General features: G+C 43.3%; 1 protein-coding gene across 1 annotated transcript in view; it reads left to right on the top strand.

Moving 5' to 3' along the window:
• mcf2la (mcf.2 cell line derived transforming sequence-like a) overlaps positions 1 to 23,428 on the top strand; it is a 40,502-nt gene that overhangs the window by 11,701 nt on the left and 5,373 nt on the right. Inside the window, 21 exon segments of the mRNA XM_018690691.2 lie at positions 9,933 to 10,016; positions 11,890 to 12,004; positions 14,130 to 14,220; positions 19,646 to 19,759; positions 19,980 to 20,096; positions 20,178 to 20,327; positions 20,409 to 20,533; positions 20,629 to 20,743; positions 20,826 to 20,945; positions 21,292 to 21,483; positions 21,565 to 21,612; positions 21,614 to 21,757; positions 21,856 to 22,009; positions 22,101 to 22,153; positions 22,258 to 22,337; positions 22,501 to 22,555; positions 22,557 to 22,568; positions 22,666 to 22,781; positions 22,919 to 22,988; positions 23,089 to 23,181; positions 23,272 to 23,364. Of these exon segments, the coding sequence (XP_018546207.1) occupies positions 9,933 to 10,016; positions 11,890 to 12,004; positions 14,130 to 14,220; positions 19,646 to 19,759; positions 19,980 to 20,096; positions 20,178 to 20,327; positions 20,409 to 20,533; positions 20,629 to 20,743; positions 20,826 to 20,945; positions 21,292 to 21,483; positions 21,565 to 21,612; positions 21,614 to 21,757; positions 21,856 to 22,009; positions 22,101 to 22,153; positions 22,258 to 22,337; positions 22,501 to 22,555; positions 22,557 to 22,568; positions 22,666 to 22,781; positions 22,919 to 22,988; positions 23,089 to 23,181; positions 23,272 to 23,364 (2,141 nt within the window).

Here is a 23,428-nt window from a genome sequence, read left to right as displayed (position 1 = left end):
ATTAGATCCTTACCAGATATCTTAACATAATTTACATCTGTGACTTGAAAGGTTCTGATGTCTTCACATACAGAGGACATAACCACAACATTTCCATGCAGTAATACGCTGTAATGGTGTCTGGTTAAATACTCAGAGAATCTATCTGGATGATGTTTGGCTGCTGTGGTGTTTAATTGCTGTTACTCTTGTTTCTGTCAGAGTGATAATGAGCTCAGTCTTGGGACGTCCCATGTGAATAAATGGATTAAACTGTGAAAGGCAACTGTAATCAGACCTACTGCCTTTTCTGTCACATGCAGTTTTTCTCCATCTGTCTGTGAAAACAGTGTGAAATGTGAAGCTGGGAGGGGGCGGGCCATCTGAAACTCCACCTCACAAACCACCGCACACATGGGGAGGGGGGAGGTGTGTGTGTGTGTGTGTGTGTGTGTGTGTGAGAGAGAGAGAGAGAGAGTGTGTGGGCTGCGCCGTGCAGTGACAGCTCAGTAAGCGGCTGAAGTCCCTCGGCTGTGGTGGAATGGGCTGCCTGAACTTCCACCGTGATGTCCTCTGACAGAATATGTAGCTGTGTGTGAATGTGTAGTAACAGTGTGTGTGTGTGTGTGTGTACATGTGCAAGAGGGGGGCATACATGTACCCGCAACACAATGGCTCTAAACCGAGTGTCTCAACTCTGCCACGATATCACCCGGCTGTGGCTGCAGCTGAAGATGATGACAGGTACAGTGACTGTGTGTGTGTGTGAGTGTGTGTGTGTGTGAGTGGGGTAAATGAGAGGCAGGACAAGACCTAATATCAGAGTGTTACAGAGAGAGACTATGAGAAATCTGCAGGTGCTTTCCTGTATGGATGTGTGGTGTTTTGTGCACTCTTCTCTGGGGTCAGTTGTTATCATGTGCAACAGCAAAGAGTCTTTGGCATCCCAGGTACACCAGGTGGTTAAGTAGAGTAAGTGTTTAATGTTTGTCCAGTTTGTAATCCACAGAGTCTTGCTTACTGCCCTTAGAAACTGCAATGTTCATCACATCCTGCCGTACAAAGGCGTGGAACAGAATGGACAACATACTTTTGTATGTTCTGGCCAGTAGTTGTGGAAATATGTTGGACAAGATGTTGAACAGGCCTTTCATAAACTATCACAGTGGACACACAAACATACGAAAGTCAACATCACTGTGTAACAAATCTACCCTGTTAAAAGCACTAGATATAAAAAGCAGTTTATAAATGAGCGTAATCCACTTTATGAATGGTCTAAATGAATGAGCATGACCTGACTTTGTTATCCACATCGATTTTGTCTCATCGCACAAAGATGCCTTTCCTGCTGAAGGCATTACTGTCCATCAGACGGTTACATAACCCAATCTTAAGTGGACAGTGTGTTTTGTCCTGAGGGTCAGATACTGTGTCTTGAAGTGAGATGTGTGTCAACGTGAGGCTCGGTCCTCCTCACTCAGTAACAGTACACATCAGCGCACACTGACAGCATGTTAATCACATTCGTCCCATTAACGCAGGGTGTTTCCTCTTGTCAGTTGGGAGCGGCGTTCGGACAAAAACCCTTTGAGCTTTTGAATGTCAACATCCCCTCCCCCTTATTTCATCTCTCAGTTGTGTGTCCATGTGCTCATTGGTTGCCTTTACTTATTTATTCTGGTTTTATTGCTTGCTGTGGTGTACAGTAATTGCAAACCTATCCACCACAGTGATGATAATAATCCATAGAGATTTTGTCAGGCTTTTCTTGGCACTCTGTGGACTTTTTTCAGGTGTGTGTGTACAGTGTGGTGTGTTTTGTTTTGTGTTGCTGTGCAGAGAGAGTGAGTGTGTTTGCTCTGCTAGCAGATGGACTGAGGACACACACTCGCAAGCACACACAGATAGTAAGTGCCGAGGTATCAACCTTTCAGGGCGTTGCTTTTTTGCCAAGTCAAGATTAGAAGTTGACAAGTCTCAGCTAAGCTCCCATAAGGCAATCTGGGACGTGGATCTGTATGTGCAAGTCGGAGTAGGAAGCATTTATTTGCTTTAAAGGAAGATCTTTGTATTGGATTTAGCAGCAGCAGCAGTGGATGTAATATACTCTATCTACGAGTCAATTTATCTTATCCTCAGGAGTCATTCACAACAAATACAGCAGCTGGTAATTACAAAAGAGCTACAATATATCAACACAACAAGACAGTGTAACAAAGAGAACATAATCAATAAACTCAATGCAGAGCTAAACTAGATTAAATGGATGGGATGAATCTTTAATGATCCCTGAGGGGGGTAAAGTGAGTGCAACAACAAATCAAACAAATTGATTTTTAAAGAAGCAACAAATTTATCACTCTATTATTAGAGAGTTATCACTGTGTTGTATGACGCAGTGGATATAACCTGTTACAGAGTTATGAGACTGGATCTTACACTTCCCATAATGCATCCCAAGAGTGCACTACATTCATGTATTACAGTACATTGTACAAAGCTGCTGTCCTATGTCAAAATAAAGGAAAAATTAATTTCTAACAATGTTTAAAGTCACTCTGAAACACTGTATTTCCTACCCTGGGGCACTGTGCAACAATCCAGACCTTTCTTTTCAGCGAGCCCTGCAAGCTTTGAAAAGAGGGATCACTTTCTGACGAGGATTGCTGACCTTTTTATTTTGACCTACTCAACTTCACCAACTGTTATCAACTGATTAGGATCAAATTTCTGCACTGGGCCAAGATCACAGCGCTGGGAGAAATTTTCTATAGTGTTTGACGTTTACTTTCTCCTACGAGGAGGTGGTTTTGTCTAAAGTCTGTGGTGCATATCCACTTAAGACTATTATATTCCTAATATTCTAAGAGATATGTTTTACCTCCAGCGCATGATGTCATTGTGTAAAAGAGTTGTGTCTGGTTTTTCCTACAGCTGCTTGTTTCTTTTAGGGCAAGTAAAAACACAGTCCTGCCGGATTCTTTACTCATTGGCTGCCTCTCTCTCTTTCTCTCTGTGTATGTCATTTTCCTTTTTCTCTCCCCACTCTGTCTTTCTCAGTTTTCATGTTCTTTGTTCTGTGTAGTTGACTGGTAACTATGGCCAGAGGCAGCTAAAAAAAAAGAGGCTGGTTTTACTCTCAGCTGAGCTTTTACTGTCTGTTTTTTCTTCTCTAATGGTGGAGAGAGAGGAAGGGAGGAGGACCTGGATTTAAAACCCACAAGATTGCGAGTACATGCTTTGTAGTTAAGTAAGTCAGTGAGCGCCGCAGCTTTCCCAAGGAGTTAAGGACTTGATAAATTCCCACGAGGGAGCAGGTCTGTTTTACAGTATGCATCCACCCCTGCCGCAAGAAGAGGTTCGGTGCAAAATTGGTAACCTTATGGGTACAGAGAGGTCACACAGGCTACCAGGCCAATCTGATAGCTATCAGATACTCACAGCACAGCAACATCATCCATGTGTGCCTTCAGGATTGTTGGCTCTAGTGATCCAGACATTTAAACCATTTGCCTCTGCCTGCGTTTACTGTGGAGACAGGGAAAGTGTAGATATAGCGATATTTAGTGCAAATGTTGTGAGTCTTTGAAACACACCTGTCCCAGGCCTCTTTTAAACAATGTGGGACATAGGCATTAACTTTCAGCATGAGTTTCAAGCTCCCTTTATCTTTATTTTGAGACCATGCACTCACTTGAATTCAAGTTATTGGCACTAAATAAGACATATGTGCTAAATAGCAAAAAAACCCTCCACTAGTTGGTAATTATTTTGACTTTATCTGATAGTAAAGAGCAGTAATTTTTAAAAATTATTTATTGCAATCAGAAAAATTATTAGTACACTCCGGCAGCCAACTTGTTGTCGTCCCAGATGATGGAATCTCTACTGATTGGTCGTTTTTGCATACATGCTGTTTGCATATGTTTGAATACACTTTGCTTGAGCGCTGAGCAGGAGCTCAGCCTCTGAGCGGCTGCGTGTCTGTGTGTGTTGTGACGCGCAGCGCAGACTGCAGACTGCAGACAGAGGGACAGTGGTGTGTTGTTTCGCTGAGATGATGATGATGCGACCGTCCATTCAGTGCATCAGGGCTCGCTGCCAGTGACAGAGTGAAGGCTGAGGCTATTGTTCAGAGGAGGAGCATGTCACTTTTACAACAGCATCTTGGCCTGATACATGAAGCCTGATAGTCATATTATGCATCTTAGAACTGGGATGATTCAGTAAATAAAGATGATATTAATCTGGAATATCCTCAGTGACCCCTGAGTGTCCCCTGTCTGCATACACACAGCCGGAGAATTCATGCGACATCAATAATATTTAAATGTTTGGTTGCTGCTGTTTTCCTGATCCACACTAATTCAAGCTTTGTATTTGGGGATGGGCACCACACACACACACACACACACACACACACACACACACATATTCCAGGCCCCTGTTGGCCGTGTGACCCAGTTGTTGTTTGGCATGGTGAGTGTGTGCCAGCCAGCCCTTGTCCTGTGTGTGTGTATGTGTGTTAAACGTCCCACAGCAGTGACAGATGGGGCTTTGGTAAACCCTGACTATAATGCCAGATAATAGAGCTTGGATTCCCTCACACAAGTGCACACACACACACACACACACACACACACAGCTGCAGAGCGGCTGGCAAATCCTTGCTTTACATGCAAGCACATACACACACACGGGTGCAACTGGCCATCTCTCTGCTGGCATTTGATACCAGCACAGCAACTTTTAACCCCCTCACCACACACACACACACACACACACACACACACACACACACACACACACACACACATATACATACATACACACCTCATTTCTCCATCCTAGTGCCTTCAAGTCTACATTCCAAGTCCGTCCTTTCCATTTGGTGCATACCAGAGCAGCAGACGACGAGCCAACGGCCTCAGCGACGCCGGGGTGACGGGCATGTGTCTCAGTGACGTTGTGCTTTTATTTTGATGGTCTTGGTTTAGGTTTTGAAAAAAGCTGATCCTTTACGTTTTTGCTGTTTTTTCATTTGGCTGGACCAGCATCTGAACTCACAGGACACACCACAGACCACATCATGTCTAATTAGGAGTCTCTGCTTGGAATATTACAGCAGTGTTACAGCTATAGCATATGAAACATGTTACATTGCAGTGTATTAATATACAGTATCTTTCCTGATGATTGAGGTGCCTTTATTTCACCTTCATTTGTCAGTGAGTATTTATTCATAGTGCATATTGAATACAGTAAATGAACATGCACACAAAGGCAGATATTAATCTAACTTTTAAATGTGCAATAACTTTAAGCAGTTGTAAAAACTAGATATTATATTCTACAGTCACTTGAACGCCACATGGCTCATCTCTCCTGTTCTGTCTGAGGTCACTCCTCTGTGTTGTTGCACCTCCGTTTCCAGCCATGTCACGCTTGTTTTTGTTTGCGTAGCCCTCAGCCAGGGTCCCGTGCGGGTCCATACGCGTGTGTCCATGTGTGTTTGTGGCGAACATCAGACGGCTCTCCGGCTTCCTGTGGCTTTGAACTTTGACCGGCCACCAGCGCTGGCAGCCATTAACCAGCGGAGAACAGCTGGCCATCAACTTTGAACTGACAGTGTGTGTTTAGCAATGAAAACCTGTAAGAACAGGAACAGAACAAAGGAGGAGGAAGAGGTGTGTGTGCCTGTGTGTTTGTGTGAGTGAGACAGTAATAGACAATGTCCATCAGTTGTTCATGTAATGAACTTTTATGAGAGTTCACTCCTGACTACTGACATAACCAGAATGAGTCTTGTTTTACAAATTGTGTTTTTACAAATTACGTTTTAAAGGAGTGTTAGCAGTAATCTAGGAATGAAACAAAAGTGTGCAGTCCATACTGTGGGTATCTGATGATATGTATTTTAGTTTTATACTTCTCTTGACCCCCTACCACGGAGAAAACACACCCTGCAGTATCAACTAGCACCAGGCCAACACATTAAATATGTAGGCATGTGTAAAGAAACCCTGTCCTCCATTTCATCCTATTGAGACAAGAGCACCTCTACGCTCCTTTTTTTCCGACTGCCTCATTCCCCCTCTTCCCTCCTCCTCCTCCTCCTCCTCCTCCTCCTCCTCCTCTTCACTATCTTTTCACCTCTCTAAATCCAGGGCTTATTCTCTTTCACATATATAGCCACACACACACACAAACAGACTTTCAGCTGCAGACTCTCATGATGATGTATTAAAATCCTGAAATGATGCATTTAAGGTATCACATCAGTCAGTGGTATATTCATTACATTAAGACATAAGTGAGAGCAGCTCTTTGAAAACGAATTTAACTCCGTAATAGGAATCCAGAGAATCCTACTGAACTGAGCTGAACCTGATATAAGAGCTGGATGGTGTAACATTTAGTTTTAATGGGAAGATTGTTGGGTTATGTATCATTTAGCCCCTCAGCTAAGCCCCTGGAAAAAAAGATGAATGAATTGGGGAAGGGATGTCAGGGTTTGGGGGAAGGGTACAAGGAGGCCAGGGGGGGTTGGACATTCTTTCTAGGCCCCCCCATAATCACTATTTGTGTTTTGCTGCATTTGCCCCACTTCCAGTGTGAGTGAGTGTGTGTGTGTGTGTTGTTTGGTGGGTAAAGGGGGTTCACTTGCAGCCCTAGCCGCTATAGTTTAATTTCATTCATTCCACTGAGGACAAAGCAGGGAGTTTTAGAGTTTCAGCAGCAGTGAAAAGCAGCCCGACGCCTGAATGTCTGATATGTCTGCACCATTCACCCCTGTAGTGCACAAACCTTGTGCACTGTGCAGCTCATTTCAGCTTGATGGGATTGTTGTTTTTCAGTAGTTTCTGACTAATATAGACTGAGGTAGACAAACTTTTTTTGGTTATATTCAGAGAGATCAACGCAGATTCATTAGAAAATGTTTCAAGCATGCTAAAATGTGATTAGTTAAAACCATGTTTCCCCCAAAGCACATACAGTGACAAACCTCCTCTTTCTGTGTGAACGACAACATTAAAAACAAAGTGTGGAACAGCTGTTATTCAAACCCACCCTGTCATTTTCCTGGCTGGAAAAAAAGACACACAAAAACAATTTTGCAGGTACTGATGGTATCGTACTGACCTATTTTTAAAACCTACAGCTAAATGCTACATGTGCTTCTCTTGGGAAATCAGAATCAGAGTCAGAGATACTTTATTAATCCCTCGAGCGATCCATTGTACAAACACAAATATACTAAAAGTTAAAATAATATTAGAACCCAGAGCTTAAAAAAAACAAAAACTGCCTGTTATAAAAAGAAAAATGTATTATTTATATATAGTTTTATTTAAGGTTTTAGTTGCAGTTGTAATACTTGGCAATAAAGTCTGATTCTGATTCTAATAGCTTGTAAATGGCGATTACACAGATACAGAGTCTGTTAATTTGGCCTGCTGTTGTTTTCCAGGCTGCAGGTGTTTGGGTCATGGCTATTGGGTTTAACTCTGGAGGTCACACACACACACACACACGTATGCATTTATACAGATACAGTAGATTCAGAGAGCACTGCACATGTCTGGCTTCACTCCAGACTTTGAGTCTTAGACAGAGCTTACTGCCTGACACACTGCACTGACAGCTGTCCCGCAACACACTGAAACACCCTGACATATGACAACACACTTGCTCACACACAACCTTCCCCATACATATCATATGTACAGTAATATTAGAGTATAGCGCTCAGCGCCAAGCTCGAAGGCACCTCCTCTCCTCTCCTCTCCTCTCCTCTCCTCTCGTCTCGCTCTTCCTCTCTGGTTTGTGGTGTAGTTGGAGGCTAATTACAGCACAGATGCTGTTTTTGGTTAAATTACAGGCTGGTTGACTTTGCTGGAAGCTCTGTGGTCTGTTAAAGTTTATTAAAGTGGACCTGCATTAGTGCCACGCTAACCATCTCTTTAAACTGTATCCTGCTCAAAAATGCATACCTCCTCTCTTTTACACCCTTCCTTTCCTCTTTTGTTCTTTTCTTCCTTTCTGTCCCATCTCCTATTTCTGTATACGTCCTAATGGATAATAATCGTATATGTTTTCAGTGTGCTGTCTGGTCCGGGATGTTCTTATTGGTGTCGTAGAAGCTGAATGGTCCCTGAGTCACTGTCCTGACATCTTAATGTAATCCCCTGATATCTGGAGCCATGCCCAGTGATTTACTGGCATTATTACTCCGTGTGTGTGTGTGTGTGTGTGTGTGTGTGTGTGTGTGCCAGTCAGTGTTGTAAACCTCCAGTATAATAGATTCCTGCCTGACCACAGCTACATGCATTTTGTGCCACCTATTTAATCATCGTAGAGTGCATCCCAAACATCCTGTAAACAGCTGCTCACACATGCTGCTCTGTGCTAAGTGTGGACTACACACGAGACATGAAACCTAGAGTATGAGTCACTGTCTAGCCATTGGTGCGCTGACACACTGTATGTAGCATTACTGAGGAAGCTCTAAGCTCTTAATCTGCCGGGTTTCTTCATCATACGGTGCTGCTGCAGAAAACACAGTGTCCTCAGCGCCACAGGTTACAGAAGTCAGAATAAAAGATTATATTTATGATGGAGAATGCTTGTTGTTTGACCACCTACAGTGGTTAAATATGGTGTCTGTGTATTGTGTGGGTTGCTTTAGCCTCTGTTTTTGGTCATTACGTTTTTATTTACCCACAACCTTGCATGCTGTCACACAAAACATTATGAGTAAATCTCAAAACATTATGAGTAAATCTTTCAGGTCTGACAATGAAAGTGATGCAGAATTTTCCTTTAAAACTTTGTTTATATTGAATCATATGCAAAAGCTTAATAATTAAATATTCAAGGTGATAAAAGGTCAGCTGTTTTATTTCTCATACTTTACTTTCCCATGACTTGAACAGGTCAAATCTTGATGTTAGAACATGTCTACTTCTCTATCCTCTGATACTGGTAGCAGTAATCTTGAAGTTGGATGGACAGCAGATTGACCTTAGCTGTCTCTTTTTGTAAGTGCTTTCTTCACCAACGACAGATTATTCTCAATGGGATTAAAACTAGCACACTATCTCTGCTCCCAGTGTTGGAGCCTTCTCCCTGTGTGGTGATTTGGGTGGAAGGCTCCTTTCTAAAAATGTGAGCAGTTTGTTTGGTTTACACTGAGATGGTAATTAATGCCTCTCCCTGCCAGTTCCACCATACTGCTTGGAAACCTTGCCACACTCCGCTCACACCAGTCACAGTGCCAGCCTTTGTCTATATGCGTACACACTTCACAGTGATGCTCTGAGATGACATTAAAAAATCCTCAGTTTTTATTCACAGATGCGCACATGATATGTAGACAATTAACAGTCCTCTTCGTTGTGTTTGGCATGCATGGGTCACACATAGCAAACGAACGGGTGGGGGAACACTTTTCTCTATCTCTGTCTGTCTTTCTCTGTGTCTACATGTCTCAGAGAGCTAAATGAGATTACTGTAATCCAGCTTGACCAGAGAGAAGAGGAAATCCAAATGCTGTTTACTTCATCCCCTGTTAGTGTCTCTATACTTCACTTTCTCCTCTTTCACTCTCCTCTTTATCTCCACTTTTCCTCCTTTTTCCCTGGCATCCTTCACTCGTTCCCTTTACATATATATACAACAAAACAAGGAATCAGTCACTTCTTAAATCAGTACATTTTCAGTTTATGTTAAATAGAACAATGGGTACATTATATAAACTTGATTGAAGTAGATGTATTGGTAATAAAAAGGTCAGTTGTTTGCCATAAAGACCAACGCTCGTCACACTGGATCATTGGCTCTGTATGAAAACATAACCACTGAGCCACAGGCTCCTTACAACCTGATTTCTTCTGTGTCTTCTTTGTCATCTAACAAATCTACCTCTGTCTCTCTCTCTTTGTCTCCAGATGATATCGTGCAGAGGGAGGATGGTCCCCTGTGTGCAGCAGAAATTGGCTCTGAACTCCAGAAACAGTTTGCCATCCTGCCAGGTTGGTTAGACTTGTTTCTCCTCCAACCGTCATACTGTACACACTGGGGATGTGGGGCACTGCACCAGGGTTACAGTCGGCCAGCTCAAATATAACTCATGCTCAATAGCTCAATTTAAGCAAATTTAACAAATTAACTGCGACTGAAAATAATCATTTGCTAACAACACCTCTTTTTCTACATTTCTGCAACAGTAATAGTGCAAGTAGTTCAACAAATGTAATTAAATGGAGCAATGTAACACAGTTAAATTATTGTGTTAGAGAGGAGGGTGAAGTCCAGGATGAACTAGTGACCCCAGAGAGTTAGTTTGTTTCTAAACAGGCAGCAAGGCTTAGATTAGATTCAAATACATTCAGGTAAACCAAAGGGGGATTTGTGTAAGCACTGAACAAATTAGAGTTATTAGTGCAAAGCATTAGACATAAGCTCTTTGGGGTCATTTTTGTGACTTTGTTTTGCCCTGAATTTGGCCTTTATCTAAATATCTGCCTTTAATTTTTGTGCAGCTTCATTTACAGATCTTCTCTCTACTTGTGCTAAATCTGTTGAAAGCTGCTCTCTCTTTGACAGCGTTTTCTCTTTTATCAAACACTGACAACAAAATTGCAGCTAAAATTAAAGGAACATCTTTGACAGCAGGAAAATTTTAAGCACATGCAAACACAGATTTGTCATCCAGATCCCAGAAATAGCTTCACTTCTGCTAAGTCTTTATAGTGGCATCACTTGAAAGATCGTTCTGTACGACTGGACAGTTTTTCTCTGTTTATATGTGTGTAGGGACGGATACATTAGATTATAAAAATCAGGTCTGTGTTGACAGTTGAGGCCTCATCATGTGGGCTGTATCTCTAAAAGCACTGACTTAATGAACTTTGTGCCTTTTCTTTTCATTTAACAGCTTTCTTGATTTGTTGTTTCACTAAATATCAAATTCAAGTAAGACAAGAACACACATCATGTCCTTTCAACAACTCTGGATTATGTACTAATGTGTTAGAGCTTAATCCTTAAGGGATCTCTGCCTTTTATGCTGTATGTTTTGTATTCAAGCCATCTTTTATTACAGACAATTTGTCATGGTGAACACAGAAATAGCCGGCAGCTGAGACAGAGCCCAGCAGACCACACATCACATGGCACCTTCCCCCCGTTAGAAAATTCCAACACGACTGAAAAGGTCGTTTAAGGCAAAATAATGAGGTGGAGTATGAAGCCATGTGAAAAAAAAAAAAGTTTTATAATGAGTTGTGCAAAATCTGAGTCAGAGAAAGAGGAGAGAGAGAAAAGAGTTTTGCTGCTCCTAGTCCGATGGACCCAGTCAGCGATGGACCACTCTGCAGGAAAAGTTTCACTTTTGTCGGTTACTGATGACAGACTGACCCAGATAGGACACACACACACACTGTAACACACACAGGCGAACCACATTTCATGTAGAAATGCACACAAAGCAAACGTATGCGCAGAGAAACGCACACACACACTTAGGGCCCTGTGTTGGGTTACCATGACGATAACGCTCGTCCAGTGACGGCATGTGAATAATTTATCAGCGTGATGATCTGCTTTGCAACTTGACCCACCAACGAAAGGGAGACAAGGCCGTGTGTGTGTGTGTGTGTGTGTGTGTGTGTGTGTGTGAGGCCTTTTTGATTTTGTATAAAGTTTTTTGCTTTGTCTTTTGTACAGTCATTAGGTTTGAGAGATTTAACTGAGGTTTTCTTCAACACGTATGACTGGTGCATGTCTGAGACGTCTCTCTGCTCAAAACATGACAGACCAACATGTCAAAACCTCAGGTTGCCACTGCCTGGATATCACTCTGACCTTTCTGTGATCTCCCACCCTGACCCTCTGTGTCTCCAGGGGGCCGCGGGATGAACGGCAGCCCCATCATCATCTTCCCAGAGTTCCCAGCTTTCGGTGAGCTGGAGGAGGAGGAGGTCCAAAACGTCCTCAGCTACCTCACCAGCATCCCCAGGTTAGCATCACACACACACATGCACACAATAGCCCCTCATTTGGTGTGACAACAAACGAACTATGAAGGGAACCTGGCCAAACAAATAGGAGGTGTAATACCACGTGGACCCAGCAGGTGGCAGCACAATACCAGAGGGATGCCACAAGGACAGAAAAGACATAAAGAAATAGATTTTAGAGAATGAAAGATTACAGAAAAGGGCGTTTTGAGAATGAAAAATAAAAGATAAAATAGTGCAGTTGCAGGGAGAGAAAAACTACCAACTTAAGATTTAAAGATAGGAAGATCTTGATGCAAATGTACAGAGAATATGCATATAATTTTAAGTGTTTTTCTAAATAAAATACCATAATAACCCTAGTCCTGACAGAAAGGTCTTGGGTGTGGCTTGAGGTTAAACATAGCATGATTTGTTTTGCTAATTAAATTCAAATTAAATCATAACACACACCTCCTTTCCTCTTTCTTTCTTATTTCTCCTCCTCTCTCCCCCTTTATTCTCTCCTCCCTCTCCCTGTCCCTCCTCCCTCTCACCTCCCCTCCCTTTCTTTCACCTTTCCTTTACTGCTGAGTGCTGCACTCCCCTCACACACATATACTCTTGCATACACATACATAATTATCTGTAGAAGAAAGGATGGAGATGTATTCATCTGTTTATATATATACACATATGTGTGTGTGTGTGTGTGTGTGTATCATGGCGGCCTCTCTGTGTATCAGTTTTTTTTTTTTTTTCTGCGGCTCATCACCTTTCATATCCCCCCTCCTTTCTCTGAGCCCTCCTCCTTTTCTCCCCTACCGGCTATGTGCACCCAGCTGCCAATCGGCTGCACTCTGAGCTCTGATTGGCTGTTGGGGTGGGAACAGCAAGATGCAGAGCTTAGCTCCAATTGGCTGAGGGTGGGAAGCGGGTGGCGGTGGTGGTGGTGGTGGTGGAGGAGCCGAGGGAGGAGGGAGATGCTCTTTAAGGATGTGAGCAGTCACCTCTCTCCGTCTGCGAGCTGCAAACAGATGATTGTGGATGCAGGAACTGAACACTGACAACAGGGTAATAAGGAAAAATGAAGGAAGATTGGATTATTTTTGGGTGATAACAATGGAATATTAAAGATTTTTTGTCTTTTTTTTGTCCTGGAATAACAAAGATTTTCCCAATTCAACCAGCTTCATTCATGTGGTTTGAATATTTTTTCCCACTAGCGATGGATTGAGGATTTGCTGTCGCAGCGTTCACTGGGTACTGTAGTGTGTTCATGTTCTTAATATGTATGTGTGTGCTGATGAGAATTGGCTAATAATGACACCCAGATGGACCAGCTCAGCAGTATTTGTATGTTTGCCCCCACAGTGTGTATGTGTGTGTGTTTTGTGCTTTAATCTCCATCCTTTTTGCTCGTGTGTTTAGGTGTCAGGATGCATGTCAGCTTGTCCAGCAGGACCTTTGCTGGAATTGCTGCATTCGCACACATGCACATACACACACTGACACACACGCATTAGCTTAATGAGGCTGCTACATATGGCCCAGCCTGTGGAATGAATGGCAAGATTTTCACACACACACACACACACACACACATTTATGGCAGAGCCAAGGTTGCCATGGTAATCACAAGGGTCTCTCATAATCAGCACTGATGACAAATCATGACTACAGACACACAGGCAGTCGGCACCAAGGTTTCAGCCTTTCCTGGCATCTGTTTGAATCCCTCGATATTATATTTTCATGTAAATATTTTAATATATAATTTTTACACAGTGATCACATGGAGGCTTTTTAAACAGGCAGTGACAGGTAGCTCTAACCTGTAAACTCTCCTCTGTGGACTGAAAATGATGCGTTTTACATTTTAAATCCAAAGACAAGGACAACACAGCACCTGCAATACTGTTGGAGAGACAAGTGGACTCTGGGAAATGCAGTGCCCTGCTGCTTAACTTGAGGATTACAGGTCATTCTTGTATGTTCAGTGATAACTGTCGTTTCTAAAAGCTCAGTCGTTCAGTAGTTTGACCTGTTGCGTAAACCTTAACAATTTAAACTTATTTTGCAAACACACACACTTTTAGTAAAGTGGTTTCCCTGGTGATAACCATGTGTGTCTCTCTCCTGCAGCGTTGCAGCATCAGGAGTGGGTTTCATCCTGGTCATCGACAGACGACTGGACCGATGGGCCGCCGTCAGGGCCACCCTGCTCCGCATCGCAGTAAGATCCAGTGTGTTTGTGTCAGATCAGTTTGTGTGTACGCACCATTTGCTGATGGAGTGTCTCTGATGCCTACAATTAGCTGTCTTGGTGTGTGTGCATTACTCGACATGTGCTAATGCCTGTTTAAACATGGATCTGTGGGTGTAGTTGCTGGTGTCAGCTGTGTGTGTGTATAATTTGGTTTGCCACCACTTAGAGTAATGGATGTTTTGTTCTTTCGTGTGCATTTGCTAGCTCGAAAAATCTGTACATTAAGTGTGTGTGTGTTTTCTAGATTAGCCTTAGCTGTGTATAGAGAGGACATGTACTGGCAATTAGGCGACTGTATTTTTTTCTCTCTGGATGTTGAAACAAGGCAGGATGGGAGTTAAAAATAGCATATTATGCTGGAGTGGGTGGCGGGAGTCTCACAACGTGTGAACATAGTGTGTGTGTGCAATGAGATACAGTCCTGTTGGAGCGGAAATAGAAAGTCCAAGCTGTGTGAGCCATTAGTCTCATTCTGTAATTGTGTTTTTTCTTTTTCTTTTTCTTTTTTTTACCATCAGCCTTGTATCAGTGTGCCATTAGCCTACTAGCCTACTTCCTGGACAGTGTAAAACTTCCACTCCTGTCTAAGATGATGAATTGAAGAGTGAAGACGAAGAAGGCAGAGCAGTGGAAGAGTTGAGGATTTACATCAGACTGCTCCTGATCGCTGCTCTTTCAGCTTCTTAATATGAAAAATGATGAAAGTAGAGAGGGAAGGAGCTATGTCTGAAAAGAGTGTGTGTTCAGGGTGAGGTTTCCAGAAAAACTAACACTGTCTTGACAGCTCCCTTTCTGATGTATTTCAGTTTGAAATCACTCTAAGAGGAAAACAGACATTTTTCATCCAAGCCAAACTTGTGACCAAAATCCAAAAACTACAAGAGAAACATCAAATGAAGGTTATGAAATATGTGTTTCTCTTTGGTTTTCCTGCACTTCATTCACTCATATTTGGTGCTCTCTATTTAAAGTCCTTGATTTTTGCATTGTCTTCCACCTGGGAATCCTGATTAACCAGCTCCGCCAACACGTGGATGAAGCCTCACCACATCTGCTCTTAAGATGCTCATCTTGTATTACACTGTTTAACATGTTTAATTTATGCAGATATATGCTAATATATGGTAATTGGACACTGATTACGACGGCACCCATGGTGTTTTCTGAGAAACTGTGCCCACTGTAGCAGTAGGTCATTATGAGGCTTTAGTAACTGAACTCCTCCAGGTCGGTTTAATCTGTACACACACTAACATCTGCACGCTCAAGACACTGCCCCATCAGTCATCATGGACCACTCAGTGTGTGTTATCTTATTCCATCCAAATAAGTGGGGAGGAAAGAAATTCATCCATTAATGTACTTAATTTTCTTAAATAAAATATATCACAACTAGTAACTCCTACAGTGTAAACTGTTTTGAGTTTTTGTCCTCCCTAACCGAGGTTATATATAGGACCTGTTCATAGCTGATTTGGATTGCCTTTATCCAATTTCTGCTCAGTCTTAGTCACTTAGCCACAATACAGAGGAAAGATTTTAAAAAGTCTCACACTCTATCATACTGAGCAGAAACCCCATGATTCAGAGAGGTAGTTAAAGTGAACTATATCAGCATGGAGGCAGAGGTTTCTCTGCAGGCACACCCCTCCTGCCTTCACCTCTCCTGCTGATCACCTCTCTCTCTTCTCTTCTTCCATCCCTCACCTCACTCATCTGTTCTGCTTTTGTGTTTCCACTGTCTCTCTGCCCCCTGCAGTCGCCCTCTGCTTTCCTTCCCGCACCGCACCTTGAAAAGAAACATTTTCACTCTCATTTATTTCTTGAAAAAGAAGAAGAAAGAAAACATTTAAAAAAATAGCAAGGGGGAGTAATGTATAAAAAGAAAAAGCAATGAGGGGATCCTAAGAAGCATATTCAAGTGAGGAAAGCCTCTTAAATCCAGACTTTACTTAGCAAAGACGGCTTCTTATTTAGTCTGTCCCCAAATCCTTAAATTTACAGGAAATTCACAAAGACACAGCAGGTGTTTCAGCTTTAGATCCTGTTCATGTTTCATGTAAGGAGAGCAGAATACATAAAGGCAGAGTGTGTGAAGTCCATGATGGAAGCAAGCAACATTATAACATAACCTGAAGGCATGAAGAGCAGGTGGCGAGAGGAGGGTCTCTCCTCCTTCAGTCCCCCTATGGCACTGTATATGTCCTAGGACACGCGGCCTTACTAGAGGATGAAGGTCATTCGTCTTCCCGTGAGATGTTCGAGGCTGTTCAAGGTCGACCGCTGCCATTTGCTGGTTCTTTTGCCTGAAAGAAAGAAAAAAAGAGAGAGAGGAGTGGACAGTGTTGTCATGGAAAGCCAGAGATTAGTCTTATTGTCTTATTGTCTGCAGATGGTGCTGGACTGTAGGTGTCAGTCTCATGTACTGTGTCGTACTGTGACCTCTAGTTGATTGTCACCATGAAATTAGCAACAATTGCTCCTCTGACAGTGAAGAAATTCCAAGAAGAGCCTTAAATACTATGATTTCTTTGCACTGGAAAATGAATGAAACCAAGCCCCTTACTTAATGTGTTTACAATGTCTCCACACTTGTTTATTAAGGAAAACTGAATCACCTTAAACAGGTATTCTAGTAATTTATGACCTTATCAGTGACTGAGGAACTAAAGCAACAGTTTCCTCCAAAATCTGTCTGTAGATCCATCACACAAATACCAGGATTTAATGAGGGTAAACCAGGCGAATCCATATGCACTGCAGTCAAATGACGATGGGACACCTTTATCTCTGCTGCAGCCCATCTTTGTGATTTAGGGTAATAAATATGCAGTCGTTCAGGCATGCTACGGGAACACGGCTGCGGGGCAAAGACACAGACGGCTCCATCAGCTGGTGCCAACTAGAGGCTCGAATTTGTTAAAACAAATCATTTTTAACAGGCACGCAGCAGCTGAAAACACATTTGTAGTACAGCAGTGACTGTCATGATTCAACGCCATAATCTGGACTGTCTCCAGGTCCAAAAGCAGAAGCAGTAATCAGAGGGAAAAAGGGGGTTTGGGGCATGTGGAGGGAGGTGGTTTAATATGGTGGCTACCCAACTCCCAAGAGGACAATGTGGATGTCATTAGAGGACATGGCTGGAGTGCTTTTCCTCCCCGCGTCCTCGCCAAAAGAATATAAATCAGCCCGGTCAACAGAAAATGATATTCTAATCCTTATCATTTATTAATGCATGGCTTTTTATCTGCAAGATGTGTGTGCATGGCTTTAATCTATAAGTGTGTTTCCAGGGATGTGTGTGTGTGTGTGCATGTAATCACCTGTCAGGGGGGGGATGCACTGAGCAGAGTGTGTATTGTCATGTAAATGCAGAGCTACAAATTAAACCAAGACCTCTCAGGCTTTATTGAATTTAATGGGTTTCAATTACAGATGGTGTTTTACTGGTGGAGGAACCGGCTCAATAAAAGAAAGGAAAAAAGTGTATAACATGTATATTCTCTTGCGCTTGCTGGATTATAATTATTCTACAGTTTTTAATGCATCATACAGTTTATTATCTGCTCATGTAATTTTCTATAATTAGAGCAGCAAGTGTTACAGTGTAGGGAGCATGTAGTGTGTGTGTCAGCTGTCAGTTTGGGTGGAAATTTGGAAAAGGAACCACGCAGAGCGAGAGTTGAATTTTCCAACCTGGCTGTCTTTCATCAGCATCACAGCAGGCAGGAGTGTGTGTGTGTGTGTGTGTGTGAGCCAAAAATAAATGAGTGGAAGAGCAAAAAGCAAAAAACTGCAGCACCATCAACATTTTTAGACGACTCCTCTGTGAGGATTCTCCGTTGCTCTCAGTCTCTCTCCTTAATTTGTCTCACACACACACACACACACACCACACACCACTCTGTCTCTCCCTGTATCATCACTCCCCAGCATTCCGTCATGCACTTTTCCCTCCCTCTCCCTCTCTCCCTCCCTCCCTCTCTCTCTCCATGCATTTTCCAAGGAGAGCGGTTTCCATGGTGACGCGGTGCAGGCATTTCATGACTATGATGTATGTGCTTGTGTGCGCGCCTCGGTGTGAGCGCAGGTCTCCTTGTAGACTAAATTAGAGCCATGTACATTATTTTATCACAGCACCAGCATTGTCTTGTTTTTTTTTTTTTTATGGGATGTGATTCAGATGAATGTCAGCTGCGTGATGATGGATGAAGTCAGCGGGTGGCACCATTTTGTAGCAACTGTGGACACCAGTTTCCTCAAATATGCAACATAATCAGTGGCTTTTATTACAGAATATCTCCAGATAAGATAATAGGATCACTCTCAGATTTCATCCACTGAAAATCAGGATGTTTGACTGAGAGGTGATCCTCAAATAACAGTTTAAAAATAACAACACATTCTCAGCAAAATAAATCTTTCTGCCCTAATTTTCTTCCAGCTTCAACCGTCTTGAATAATTTCAGTTTCCTATCATGTCTCTATTTAGACTTTATTTATGGCACAGCTGAAGATTTCATGAGCTTGTCACACATCTCCTGAGCTTGCCTCTGGCCCAGTGTCTGTGCTGGTGGTGTGTGTCTTTGCGTGCGTACATGTCACCCTACATCGATTTATGATGCCTAACAGGGTGGAGCAATTCACCCAGGGTTTCAGAGGAAACCATAACCAATATAGTGTTTCAGCTGAGTGGCCTCCTGGGCTGTTGTCTGTGTAAAGGCAATTCTACGCTTTTAACCTGTTAGTGTGGAGGTGAGGGGGAAAAAAAAACTACAGCAGAACAAAAGTCTCGGGACTAATAAAATACACCTTGCAGTCACAGTTTTTTAGATGGAAGTCATAACCGGGGAACAACTGTGATGAAATGTAGGATATTTAGTGGATATTAAATCCTGGAAAAACCTCTTCATGGTTGGCTCAGGATTGCAGCACAGGGATGGTGATTCATACACAGCTTCACACTCAGGACTGATCACCTCAGCTCTATTAACCCAAGACTTTACTTAAGTTAGGATGCTAACCAGCCAGCTCTACCTCTCTTTGGCTGACCTCTGTTGACCTGTGAACTGTAGTTTTTCATTGAGAGATACAAAGAAGAAGAATGCAGAATAAACACTTGATTACAGAGTATCGTGAGGTGAATCACTGTATACATCATGATCTGACTGACTGTATCTATCGATGAGTGTTTGATCATTTTCTGTTTTTTTTTTTTTTTTTTTTTTTTTTTTTTTTTTATTTTTTATCTGTGATTTACTTTCATACACTGTGAAAAAAAAAAATAATAAAATATAAATGATAAGATCACTGATCTTTATCCTGACAGACTGTTTCAACACTTGATTTCCTCTAAAATGACTGATAACACGCTTCTCTTCTGTCTCAGGGCTCATTTCCAGGGAACTTGCACTTGGTTCTGGTGTTGCGTCCCACTACTTTGTTCCAGCGGACTCTGTCAGACTTCCTGTTCAAGTTCAACAGGGATGAGTTCAAAATGAAGGTGCTGTATGACTTGTACGCTGCACGTGTTTGCACATGTCTGCGCTTAATCTCTCCCTACATAATGCATGCATTTTTGTGACTCACTGAATGCATTATTTAGGTCACTGTAACTCACTGTAGAGCTACGAGAGCCTGAATAGTCTGACAACAACCATAATACAAACAATAACACTTCATATAATGTGTTAATATAATCGATGGCGTGTGTTTTTAATCAGGTGGTGATGCTGAGTTCGGTGACTGAGCTCCATGCTTATATCGACCCAGGACAGCTGACCACAGAGCTGGGAGGCACGCAGGAATACTGCCATGACAGCTGGATCTCACACCGCACTGTATGCACACACTCCTGCCGCCATGTTTGCTGTGTATTTGTTTCACATGCTGCGTGACATACAAACATAAATCCTCCACAGGCAATCGAGGCATTCGCCCTCATGGTGAAGACCACGGCGCAGACTCTGCAGGCGTTTGGCACGGAGCTCGCAGAGACGGAATTACCCAACGACGCCGAGGCCACCACCAACCTGCTGCACACACACACTCTGAAGAAGGATAAAATGAAGGTCAGAGATGCTTCTCTGCCTGTCACCCCAACCATACTGCATGTCTCTGTGTTTTAACAAAATAATCTGTTGAATTTCCAGGATGACCTGCAGGTGGCGCTGTCTCAAGGGGGACGTCTGTTGGACTGTATCAACGAGCCTCTACAGACAGACCCTGAATACAGCATGACCCATGATGAACTGGAGAACTTGGCTACTGTGCAGAGGTAAAGGAAGGGATGAATGGATACATGAACAGATAAAGACCTTGTCCCTGAAAGCGTGAATGAATCTCCTCCTCTTATCCCATCTCTTCCCTCAGACTCCTGGGTCAGCTGGACGAAACGGAGATGGCGTTTGATGACTTCTGGGAGCGTCACCGCACTAAGCTGGAGCAGTGTTTGCAGCTGCGCCATTTTGAACAGCACTTCCGTGAAGTGAGTTCATGGGAAACGTAGTTTTGGACAGACACTCAGCTCCACCTACACCTGGGTCTAACAACGCATGTGTGTTTTCCAGGTGCGTGCCCACCTTGATGTGACTTCGGAGAGGCTGTCAGGTTTCTCAGAGGTCAGCGTGAGCCCCGCCCACGCCGAGCACGTCCTCCGAGAGCTCAGCAGCCATGAGGACAAGGCCTGTGTAAGACGCACACACACAAACAGGATTCATCCTGCAGCTCACGTGGCACAGAAAACACATGCTCAACACTTTCACCTTTGATGCATCCTTGAAGCCATATGGCCATATGATGCAACCAATGTCCTGCTCCATCCCCCCCTCAGAGAGAGAGAGGACCTGTGTGCATGTGTGGATTAAAAACCTAAAGATTGACTGAATCTTTATTTGTATAATGTAGGTGTCCCACTCCATCCAGCATTATGTAATGAGCACTCCGCTCTGCATGCAGCAGAGGTGGAGGACGGAGGAGAGGGAGTTGTTTTACTGTCAACAGCTGATTGATGATGCTTCCGATGTGTTTCAATAGGACGTGCTAGAACGTGCTCTGTCCCTGGCCTGTGAGGGTGACCGGCTGATAGAAAACTCGCACTACGCCGAGGACTCCATCAGGCCCAAGTGCAGCGAGCTGAGAGGGGTCTGCGAGGAGATCAGCTCTACCCTGAGGAGCAAGAAGAACTTCCTGCTCAGGGCGATGGAGCTACACCACGCGCTGGACAAGGTAGGAGTGCAAGGGTCAAGTTGTGTGAGAGAGATAACAAAAGATGAGTTATTGACCTCTATGAAACCTTTCCCCCACCAGGCATCACAGTGGTGTGAAGAGGGCATCTTCTTGTTGGCCAGCCAGCCAGGTAGACCGCTGTCAGTCCCAGGATGGAGCTGAAGCAGCCCTGCAAGAACTGGAGCGATACCTGGACACGGCACCGCTGCACACCCTTGCTGACCGCGGCGCCATCTTCTGCCAGTATGAGGCAGTGCTCACTACTCAGCTCAGGGTCAGTAAGAAGACAAACATTTATACATGATGAGGTCAAACTTTACCTTGGATTTAATCTTCTACAAAATCCCTGCCTGTGTTTCGGTCTCCCATCAGGACCAGGTGGAGAGAGTTTTCCAGAAGCAAATCTCCGTCCAGGAGATGTTCGAGAAGAGACGCATCAGCTTGAAGAAGCTCGCCGCCAAACAGACCAGACCAGTCCAGCCAGTAGCACCAAGACCTGAAGTGAAGTCTCCACAGTCCTCTCCCAGTAAGCCCGGATTGATGGATAAAGTGATTTAAAGAAAGACAACTGCATCTGTCAAGGTGATAAAAAACACTGTTTTTTCTTTGTCCTTCAGATCAACAGAGAAAAGAGAGGAGATACTCTGCAGATAACGCCATCTGCAAAAAGGTAAATACACAGTCGATTTTCATGTTTAATCTTAAAAGAGTTGTTTTATCTAAGTAATACAGCTGTAATTATTTGAATACGTGCTGTATGAATGAATTCTCCAGGTGGAGTCTCCCATCCATAATGGCAGCACCAGACATGCTTCTCTTTCAGAGGAAGAGGAGAACCTGGCAGTACTTCGTCGGTAAGGGGTCAAAGGTCACCCTGAGAGTCATAGAAAAGAAAAGAGTTAGTGAGCTGACTCCAGTCATAGGGATTCATTGTTGAGTTAGAGAGCTAAGGTTGCAGTCTAATGACATTCATGCTGATTCTGATTAACTGCAAGGTTTGGTTTGTGTGTGTTCCAGTCATGTGATGAATGAGCTGCTGGAGACAGAGAGAGCGTATGTGGAGGAGCTACTAGTGCGTGCTGGAGGTGAGTGTTGTCTCTGGCTTAAACTCCAGTCTAGACAGAGTAGAGAGAGGAAATGTAAGCTGTTGCTGATCTGTTGATGTGTAATATTAAACTCCAGGGCTATGCAGCAGAGATGGACAACCCCGCCATGGCCCACCTCATCCCCAGCACCCTGCTCAGCAAGAAGGACGTCCTGTTTGGCAACATGCCGGAAATCTACCAGTTTCATAAGAGGTTTGCTTCTTACAGACAGTTAGACTGGCAAGGAACGAGAATATTAAGTTTATTTTTCAAGTGCTGTTGAATGTCTTGGCTCTTTTGTGGTTATTGCTTAAGAGAAAAAGTATTTGTGGTGCGTTGTTTGTTTCCAGGACATTTCTAAAGGAACTGGAAGCGTACACTGACTGTCCAGAACTGGTGGGCCGCTGCTTTTTAGAACGGGTAAACACCAAAGAAAAAAAAACAAACACACATTCCAGCCTGGACTTATTACATATAAGGAGCTGTAGCAGCTTATTAATGTTTTCTCCTCAATGTGTAGATGAAGGACCTGCAGATCTACGAGGCTTACTGCCAGAACAAACCTCGCTCTGAGAGCTTGTGGAGACAGTGCTCCGACTGTGCCTTCTTCCAGGTCGGACCTCCACCTTTCACTGTCTTCTGTGTGGCTCACATGAAACAATAAACTCCAGGCATTTTAATTATTTTATGTTTTGTGCATCAGGAGTGCCAGAAGAAGCTGGAACATAAACTTGGTTTGGACTCCTACCTCCTGAAACCTGTCCAGAGAATCACCAAGTACCAGCTACTGCTTAAGGTGAGCCCACGTTCTGTGTGTGTGTCTACAGGTGTGTTTATCTAAGACGGGGAAGACTCAATAT

The sequence above is a fragment of the Lates calcarifer genome, linkage group LG7_2 (assembly GCF_001640805.2).
Source record: "Lates calcarifer isolate ASB-BC8 linkage group LG7_2, TLL_Latcal_v3, whole genome shotgun sequence".
Lineage (NCBI taxonomy): Eukaryota > Metazoa > Chordata > Actinopteri > Centropomidae > Lates > Lates calcarifer.
This window is presented reverse-complemented; position numbering and strand designations above follow the sequence as displayed.